The sequence below is a fragment of the Apium graveolens genome, chromosome 2, assembly GCF_009905375.1.
Source record: "Apium graveolens cultivar Ventura chromosome 2, ASM990537v1, whole genome shotgun sequence".
NCBI lineage: Eukaryota > Viridiplantae > Streptophyta > Magnoliopsida > Apiales > Apiaceae > Apium > Apium graveolens.
The window spans coordinates 62606306-62617230 of NC_133648.1; the positions used below are offsets into that span (position 1 = coordinate 62606306).

At 31.8% G+C, this 10925-nt stretch overlaps 1 protein-coding gene across 2 annotated transcripts; it reads right to left on the reverse strand.

The window, feature by feature from the left end:
* Positions 1-2572: 2572 nt before the first annotated feature.
* Positions 2573-7854, reverse strand: LOC141707467 (protein yippee-like). Of its 2 annotated transcripts, none has more exons than XM_074510649.1 (6): positions 7672-7854; positions 7424-7528; positions 4280-4323; positions 3247-3355; positions 3106-3161; positions 2573-3034 (listed from the first exon to the last, which is right to left on the reverse strand). In XM_074510649.1, exons 2-6 carry the CDS (start codon positions 7517-7519, stop codon positions 2950-2952), a joined length of 390 nt encoding a protein of 129 aa, XP_074366750.1. In that variant the 5' UTR covers positions 7520-7528; positions 7672-7854; the 3' UTR covers positions 2573-2949. The 2 variants fall into 2 exon arrangements, with proteins under 2 accessions (XP_074366750.1, XP_074366749.1); XM_074510648.1 differs by having other exon boundaries at positions 2579-3034; positions 7424-7532; positions 7672-7850.
* Between the last annotated feature and the right edge of the window lie 3071 nt (positions 7855-10925).

Below are 10925 nucleotides of genomic sequence, written 5' to 3' on the forward strand. Positions count from 1 at the left end.
GTTTTAGATATAATTTTAAGTTTATCTAATTGCTTGAGTTCTAGGGTTCAATCCAATTAAAAGGTTTATTTTTTCATTGTAATAAAATTAAAGAGGTATATAAGTAATTTATTAAATAGGATAAAATCCATATTCACATATAATATTATATTATAAAAGACAAAACATTAAACGTTTGGTAGTCGGTCGGTCAGTACTTGCTAAAATTATTTAATTACCCTCACTTAATTATTCTAATTCTAATTATTGGGTCGATCAGTTCTAATTCTAATTGATATTGAAGTCAACTTACTCTATTCCTTTATCAATTTCAATTCTATTTTATATCGAACTCTGTATCATTATAATTTATATTAAATTCAACTTCTTTTACCAATTTATATTATAATTCATATTGATTTCTATATTATTCTAATTTGTTACTTCGGGCTAAATTAAATTTAAACAAACTAAATATAATTATTAAGATTTAGTTGATATATCATGTGAATCGGGTTAAGATAAAAAAAATAATACTATCCATTCTCCTAATAAATTATACAAATGAACTAGGATAAACAAAATAATATATTTTATTTATCCAGGATAAGAAAATATATTATACAATTGATACATACTAACACAAAATTAAAATAAAATACAATTCAGCCAACAAAAATAAAACCATAAAACCATATATACCAATTATTCAATCTAAAACAAAATTATCTTATTGATCCAGCCTTTAAAAAAAATGAAAATTAAACTAAAAATAATTAATTTGATTTGGTCGGTACATTAGACATCAGGCTAAAATAAAATAATGCAAACTACTGATCCGAGATAAATCAAATTAATATTAGACTAAATATAATTCATACACTATATATGTGAACTAAAAAAAATCAATTTTTAAGTAAAACATAAATATTATTTTTTTAAAAATACACATAAAATTATCAATAAAACTATATCGTTTAATCAGTAATATTATCTTTTTCAAATATTTTTTATAGAATTATAGTTAATCGATTAAGTAATCACCATGCTAAAATAATATTTTTTACGGTCCGAACATAATGAAAATAATAGATTTTTACCCTCAATAAAACAAATAATTTTATTATAATAACATTTCTCCCTTACCAATACTATAACTTTAAATAAGTTTAAACGTTCTAAAAAGTTACTCCCTCCGTCCCACCGGATTCTTTACATATTTTTGCCTCATACTTGGCACGCACTTTAAGGCTACTATAAAATATAGTTCCATAATTTTTTTTTAGAATTTTCTTTTTTTGTATAAAAGTTTAAACATTATATTTTTATTTAAAAGAAAAATTATTTAAAATTATTTAGGGAACCATGTTTTACGGGAGCCTTAAAATGCGTGCCGATCCTCCGTCCCCCAATGTAAACAACCCACCGGGACGGAGGGAGTATGAACATATACGTCTACTAATATAATTATTATGAAATCATATCATTTAAAGTTTTAAATGAAAAAAATTAAGAAGTGAATTCAAAAAAAAATTAAAAAAATTTATAATATTAAAAATAATCTGTGCGATCCGTGCATCGTACAGTTTTAAGCTAGTAGATAAGATATATATATATAAGGGCTACTCAAATAGAAACTAATTTAGAATAAAAACTAGAAACCAAATAATTTTTAAAAAAAAACTAATTCGAAATATAACACATATGGTATGCAAAAAGAGATGTTGAAAAATATAGTGAAATCGGATTTTAAAAAAAAACTTACGGTTTGACGGGAAAAATCAAATTAAAAACGGAGGGGAAAAACTGAAATTGAGTGTAGGAAGGTGTAGAGTAGTTGGGTGGGATGATTAGGGGGACCACTAGATTAGGTAGATCTAATGACTTAGATTGGTTCATAGTTTCTATTTTAATTTTATTTTATATTTGATCATTCTACTATACACACACGTAGTCCATAAACCAGAATACCCAAACGGTGAAACAGTAGAACGCTTATTTTCATGCATTTAAGTTGATAAAATGCTTAGCCAAACAGGCAGCAAGTTATGACCTGTTTTACGCTTAATGAAGTAAAATTGATAAACATTTGATCTGCGGACAGCGCTTCGATATAGATGTCGTCAACCCACGCTTCCTATTTTTGATAAGATTGTGAATATGAATCAACATTAAAATATGATATGTTGCAATATGCTAAACTTGAAGAAAATTCTAGTACCCTAAATTGCACTTATTTGGACCAAGGGCGTTCAAATCCAACTCAATATTCTATGAATTGCCTACTAAATTACTCGGTTGATCACCTTTCCATACAATTTCAATTGCAGCATTATAATCAAATATTAGCTTTGTCTAACACAAGTTATTTAAAGTTAAAGTAGCACAACCAGATTCACTGCACTGGCATCCAAAAAAAAAAGTCGCAGAGCGTCAGAGAGCGTTTTCACCACATAGCTCATGGGCTCATCAGATATACTACAAATTCAGATATAAAGACATGACCTTTCTAACAAAAACATCACTAATACACATGTGGCTCGATCAGAACTTGTGTCCCCTTAACCGAATTGAACGCCACAATAGCAACTGCAGACCAAAATATACTGATACAAATACAGAATTACAAACAAATATGCAGGCATATACACTAAAATGCGCAATGGCGTACAAACAAATGTCAAAAAATGATGTATTTAATGGGAGAAAAAGAGACCTTGAGCTGACATTAAGACTAAATTTGATCGATCATTAGAAGATTTTGTAGGTTATAAAAGCTACCATAATATCATAACTGTAGAAATGAGTGGAACGTCCTACCTTTTCCTGCATAATTTATCTGTAATAACTCTAACTAGCAAAATAGCGCCATGGCCGGTAAGCCATAAGATCAAGAGAATGTACAGTTATTTTCAGCTAATCATATTTATAAGAGTTTATTTAGCCTAAACAAGAGGGGGTAATCAAGTATCATTCTTCATCAGCATCACTTTCTGCAAATTGAGCTTCTGGAATTCCTTGGTAGGTGCTCCCATCAGGACCCAAAACCTTGAACCTGATCAGGAAAAAGGATTCAGGGATTAGTGCCCAATAGAGTTGAGCACAATAAAATATAATCTGGGATACCTCTCAAGAATAAATTTCCCTTCTTTGTATTTTTGGCTCTTCTCATATGCAGACTCCTGGGAAAAACATCATGAACTCCATCACTGATAATAATACCAAAAATATGACATTAAGCTATAGAGCTGATAAAAATTCACTTACATATTTCCACCCGACAATGGATCCACAGCACACACAGAATATGTCAGCCACAATATGCATTCCAGTTATCATCATCCTTTCCTCTTTCTCTCCAAAGGTAACATTCACACTATGAAGGATAACATTTGAACAGAGTCAAGAATAACACACTTGGGAGCATAACATCTGCAAGCCAATAGACGATATGCATATAGGTGCAAATGTGTAGCCTGAAGGTACACTAGTGCCTCTTAAATTAGTTAAGACACGGTTCCTTAGCTTCTTTTTGTTGCTAAATACGATTACTTAGTGTTCTAGAGTCTAGACTCTAGTTGTGTTTGGTTGAGGAGAATGGAACGTGATGTGAAGTATAAAATGGTCAAATATTCAATAAATTTTTTTCTTTGGCCCATTCCATTTCTAATCATCTAAAGTATAATTTAGAAACCCAATTTGAGAGAGAATGCTCCTTTCCTTACCACATCCAATTTCTTCACCATTCTCATCATAACAATTTGGCTACATTTTTTTTTCAAATCTTCCTTATAAAACCCATTAATTTCTTTCAATCTTCTCATCCATTCCATTCACACCAAACATAACATAAGCAGGCTAGGAACAAGTGCCTAGCATTCCTTAGTGTTCTAGACAGTGGTAGGCACCTATAAGCAGTAACTATACACCTAGCTGCCTAGTGCCTAGTGGGTCTTATTCATCCTTCTGTGATTTATGCTAATATATAGTGCATTTCGGTATTCTATAATTTCTGCATTTCGTAAAAGAAACTTTCTCCTCAAAAAACAATTTTAAATTAAAAGCTAATTGCATTCAAGCACAGCAGACCTACAAAATTCATTATAAAAAATAACAAGGTATAATTTGTTCTGCCTAGCCAAAGACTAGACCGCGGCCAAATTGATGCAGCAGAAGACTGCTTATCAACTTGAAAGAGAATCTCAATTTTTAAAACTAGAATAGTCCTAGACAGATATCTTCTTACCCAATGTAGAAGAAATGTGTGCTAATTGATATATAACTAAACAAGATGACTTACACATTAGTAATGAGATAAGCTTTCCCATGCCTACAATGAAAAGCCTGAAAGCATAAGCAAATAACAGATCATGAATGTAGCTGTCGACTCATATACATTTCTTCAAAAAATGAATAGAGAGATAATGGTATATGATGTATTCTAGTAGGTCCATAAACGTTTAATTGCAACTACTTCCTGAACAATGTTGAAAAGAATATAGTATTTCCACACCTCTCTTCTGCCTCTCCAGGATACGGTTATATCATCCAACCTAAAGAAGTTTTGAGGCAATAACGAACTAATATATAGAAATCTGATATGATTCCAAATGCAGCAGCTTAAAGTAACAATATCTGCATCTGTACAGATATTTACGTTGTATAATTAGAGGTGCTTTCCGAAGATTGTCATACATGAAACTGAAAAACTAAAAAATGCATGCCTTAAATTGCTAAAATTTGTCTCAAATAAAATAAATGCTATTATTGTATGATTAAGAAAGGCTAAAATGAATGTAACAGCCTATTATTATTGCTTCTTACTGAAATCTTCCTACACTTGGGTATTGGGCGCTGCTTTGCTATGCGCTATTCATGGTGCTACTGTAGAAAATACTTTATTTGAAGATGGTGATGGTGCAAATACATTCCGTGCTTTTAACCCGACTCAAGCCGAAGAAACTTATTCAATGGTCACCGCGAACCGCTTTTGGTCCCAAATCTTTGGGGTTGCTTTTTCCAATAAACGTTGGTTACATTTCTTTATGTTATTTGTACGCTAAAGGATACAACAAGGATCTACTGGACAGAGATACTGAACAAAGAACGACACCAGGGTTCAAAATTCAGTTAACATAAAAGCTATCCATGATAATTAATTTAAGGTAAGGTAACATACTCACTTATCCCGCTCGAAGAGCATGATTTGAGAAGGGTAGGATGTATGCAACCTTACCCCTACTCAAATGAGAAGGGAGGCGTCCATGATAATATTTGTCTCAATTCATATTAAAGTTATCTTATCTGATTTAGAAAGGCTGTATTATATGTAACTGCATAGATTAACTGTTTTTTACCGAGATCTTCCTAAACTTAGTAACCTAACTTGGAAAAGAGAAGATTTTTATGTACACACAAGGAATTACTGAGCACAGATACCGAAACAATTACATTAAGTTTCAGAATTCGGATATGAAGAGGTCTCAACATTCATTCACAGTGGAAAAAACTACTATCATATCGGACCTTTGATAGTATTGAGTAATAACATACTTTTACTTCACTTTTGAAAACCACAACTTGCGATGCACAATTAAATGTGAGATTTTGAAAAAAAATAAAGTTACTATATGTCTAATAATAATACACTTACTGGATCCAGTTTGTTGGTGGTTCAAAAAGATAATAATATACCATGGGTCATAGCCCCGAACATTTTAGAAATGAGTCACTAATCACTACACATTGATCATTTAAGTAAACAATTGCAACACTTAAAAAACCGTTTTAACGGGTTATCGGAATCCTCAAATATTTTTTTTCCTCTTCATGATCTTTATCTATGAGAGTTGAAAATGGAACTCCATTTGTTGTGTTTAAATGAATTGTTATTTTGAGCTGCCTATAAAAGGAAATACTTGTTCCATACCAGAAACAATATATACATCATTCTAATGAAAAGAGGGAGCCGAGCCGACAAAGTGAGGCAGTATATATTAGGGTTTGGGATCAAGTGAGATGGACACAATCCGGCAAAATATTACAGTAAATCAGATGAAGTCAGTATGCTTCAGTGCTTTTCAAAATGATTCAATACTCTTACAATTTTCTTTAAAGATTAACATACCCCCAGATGTGTAATAAATCATGTACCAAAGTATTATAAACTCCAAACATATACAGAATTAACAGCAGTAGCTCATAATTCTTAATTAATAGAGAATTTTTCCATTTGGAACTAAATTTTAGAAAAAGAAGGAAAAACAGATGCAAGTACGGTTATACATGATACATACCACATGTGATGTATGACAGACAATGTATTACTGTATAAAAATGATCAAAAGATAAAATTTAGTGAATTCACCGCAGAAAATCCACTACCGAAAGGGTTTTTTCCAACTGCGGAAGGGAGATTATTATAATGGATAGCAACCCATAAACAAAGAGACTCGACTCAATAGTAATATCTCAATAATTGTAAGGTAATATATGGGATGTTTACTTGACTTATTTAGGGAATAAAACCCCAATAAACATAATGGACTTATATGACTGACCTACGGATATAAAATATACTACTTGTCCAACATATAAAACATATATAAATATAATATAGTTCCCTTTTCACAAAATACGTTTAAACTAATTATTAACATGGATAAAATACTCCTTTACGTTCAATTTCGTTCCCCATCGCCTTAGGGAAAATTTGAAAAACATATCAACTGGTTGAAATTTATTGCAACTTTAAATAGTCATGCAAGTGATCACATTTCTGCAGGACAAAAGGTTTGAATATTATAACCCTTACCTAATTTCTTGAATATAATAGAAACTCTGATTATCATTTCTAAAACGCGCCCCAACCTTGTAAACAAAGAATAAGAGGCAGTGTACTAAGTGATATGGTCGACCAATTACACCTTCAAAAACCTAGCATGTGAAGGAGATTATAACTCCATGTTCCTATAGTCTCGGCTCTCATAATAAGGATTGCATTAAATGCCTTTGTACTACATTCGAAAAATGTATGATTAATCTGATATAAATTTAGTTCTTTTCATGCAAACTCAATAAACTATAACCATATTAGTTTATTTTTAGCTGATTCTAACAAATAAGTATTTTCTTACTAAAAATTTCATCAGAATTAAATCCCTGAATCAAAGTTTAGGCTTCCACAAACATGATTTAGAAAAAAAAGGTAAAACGACTCCTCCCACCAAATACAGGAATTACTAACCATAGAAGCACAAAACAATCAATCAATCACCAAGATTAAGAAAAACTAATATATACAGTCCAATACCACTTGCACACCTCATATCAACCACATTAACCAAGAATGATCATTTCCAAACATCAACTCTTACATCCATATGATTAAACACAGATCTCACAGAGAGAGAGAGAGAGAGAGAGAGAGAGAGAGAGAGAGAACCTTAGAGACAATATCTTCAAGAAGTGCAAAATGGGTTTTGCAATGCTTGCAAGAATAGACGTTCCCTTCAAGAGATTCAACAAAAAGCCTACCCATTTCTTCAATCTAACTAAAAACAGAAAAAAATCAAACTTTTTCAGCAAAACAAAAATGAAATTTCAGATGAACCCGGATAACAATTTACCAAAGATTTATTATTTACATGACAAAATTGAGAAATTAATATGAACCCAGAAGAGAAACCTTACCAAATTAGCTGATTTAAAAGAGAAAATGTATCATAAAGTATGGGTAGTAGTATACAATCGTCATGCTAAATTTGAAGCATATTCAAGAACTACTATATCAGCATCTAGAGAGCGATTCCAGTGGCCCACAAAAAACCCATTTTAAGCCCATATTGGATCAAGAATCAAGATTATTAAAAGGGTCCGAAACTTGAGCCCAATACAAATCGAATTTTCTTCCGGCAAGAGTCCAATTAAAGTAGTTTATTTATCGCATGTAAAACACAATTAGATTTTAATGTTACTTTATCATTGATATTTTAAAATAATCACTAAGAGCATCTCCAATAGGAATTACGTAAAATGTTACCAAATTTTGTCAAGTCAATATATATATATATATTAGTTTTTTTATTTTATCTCTCCTCCATATTATCTTTGACAACCTTTTTCAAAAATACACTCCAATAGGTGACAACTCCAATAGTTGCCAATATGGTCTCTACATTAGTACAATAAAAATAAATTGCCAAATTGGGAATTTAAAAATGGAAATGAGTTTAAATATATTTTTTGGACAAAAGTTGTATTTAACTAAATGAGGAAGTTGCCAAGTTTTGGCAACCTTGCTTGATAATCCCTTGGAAACCCCATAACTCCAATAGGTTGGCAACCAAAATTGTCATGTCACATAAATATTGACAACCTCTTGACAACCCCATTAAAGATGTTCTAATAAGATATCGTATTCATGTATATCATTTACACGTGTCTAACTTTTCAGCTTAATTAATATGGGATATTATTTGTTAACCCATTATAGTATACTTTATGTCAGATTAATATATGTTCAACTTTATCATATTCTAACCACAAATTACACTTTATATACAATAAAATATATTTCAAAATTTATATTATTAGAAATTATATCTAATCCTTTTTAAAATATATTTTTTTAACTTTTTTTAAATAATATGATATGAAGGGAGTATGTAATAAACATATCTCAAATAAGAATGAAATTCATTATAAAAGAAATCAAAACAAAATAATTAATTCATTAGAGACCAAACGGTTTCAAGAAGATACTTCAAGAAATGAATGAAATTATTACAACAAACGGTTTCAAGAAGATAGTTCAAGTATACACATGATAAATAAATGTTACCTTACAATGCTAGCGAGGCGTATATTTTATAGCATTTTATTCATCATTTACTGTAATAAATGTATATGTTAAAATAAAAAATAGATAGTTGACACATATAATAAAAATAAGCATGATATTGCAAATATTAACTTATACATGCATATCGGGGAAGAATTAAAATGGATCAACACTTTGTGCCAAAATACGGTTGTGAAATGATATTAGGATTGAATCAGGGTCGATCCCAATTCAAATACAAATTCAAGGATCAACGCATATCCAACCTAGTTTCTAATTACAATTCAAATATCCAAACCCTTGTAAAATGATCAAAACACAGAATTTGAATCAAATATTTTATTATAATAAAATTCATTAAATCTCTATTGAAAATCAAATATAAAGTAAAATCTTTCATATTTTACAAAATAAATTTTAAAAAAATTTGGGTTTCAAACCATTCTAATTAAAGAAAAAGTTTATTGATTTATATAAATACGTTACTATTATACACAAGTGCGTATATATATGTGTATATATATATATATCTTAAGTGAAACATATTTCTCTCTTTTCTTCTCTCTGGAAATGTAAAACCTATTGTTTAAGTGAAACATTTTTTATACTTAGTTTATAAATCACCAAGTTACAATAATTGCTAGACAATACATGACACAATCTTCGCAGTCCAGCAACATTGCTTCTTCATTCCCTTTCCCATAAATCTTGACAAATGAGTCTAGATTGTATCTTGATATATTGCTTTGAATATCTCTCCAATTTGTCATGCATGGAAATTAAATATATTTTTTTTTTTCAAAACTCAAGATCACATGTAAAGTTTATCTTAACTTCCATTTTCTTTACAAAGATTCCCATCAGCACATGTGCCGTGTCAAACTCGGGACTTGACCAATGTCAAGTCGCTATCACCAACTATGTTAGTTCTCTTAGTCATTGACATTCATTTGATTAGTTGTTAGTGGGTTGATGTAGTTAGGCATTGATGTTGTAGCTTCACGTAGCAGTTGGTCGCTCACTTTCATTTAGTCTGATTTACATGACATCAAGTATTTACAATTAGCCACCCTGATAGGGAATAAAATAAACCCTGATTGCGTAATTAATATCACATATATTGGGCTGACAACTAAGCCCATTAGAAAGGGCTCAAAACCCTGAATATTAATTAATTTCGAAATTAATTAAATAAGGGAGAAATCAGCTGTTAAGATGAGTCCTAGTGAGGACATAAATCCTTGTAGATTAGCCTCCAAGGGACCTAATAGGATAAGGAATCAGTATCCTACTTCCTAGGACTCCAAAGTCTATTCTAATTCTAAGACTTGCCCACGAAGTCTCCTAGATCTAGTCCAATTCAAGGACTCTCAACACCTATATAAGGGGTCTCACCTCCACCAATTAGAACTACGTTTTTTGACTTGATCCTTGACAATCAGTAAGGTACAAAGGCATCTTGTTAAGGCAAATCGAGTCATGAGACACAAGAGTAATCAAATCGAACCTCGAAGCTCACGAACCCTAGTAGTAAGTACAACAATTAATATACCTAGTTTTTAATCCATAACATTTGACGCCGTTCGTGAGAATCTTAACAACAACCATGGCGAGAACACGGAGTGGAAACAGCGTCTCTGGAGGTACACCAGCCGGAACGACCCAAACGATTTCATCAACGGTGGAGAGACCTCCGCATTCGACCTATGCCGCCCCCAAGGAGGAGCCCAGGTTGGGGCAACTGAACCTCACCCACAAGGGACGATTCCCCCAGCTCCTCAAGGGATGAATTCCCAACTTCAACAGCTACATACACTTGTGAATTCTTGACCCGTTGGGTATGAGTATTCAACTGTTGTGACCACTAACCCCTTATGGGATACCCCTTTACCCCGAGGTTGGAGGGAGTGGACATGCTAATCGGAATGAAGCACAAGGGTAGACACCCCAATATATACGTGGTTTGGCTCCTATCCCAGACGATCAAGAATTCTCTGGTCCTTACACTAAGAGAGACTCCAAATCTTCGGATGATTATGTGGCCCCAAGAAGGAGGCGTGCTGGTAAAGAGCCGATGCCTGATGGTAATCAGCGTCCTAGGAGC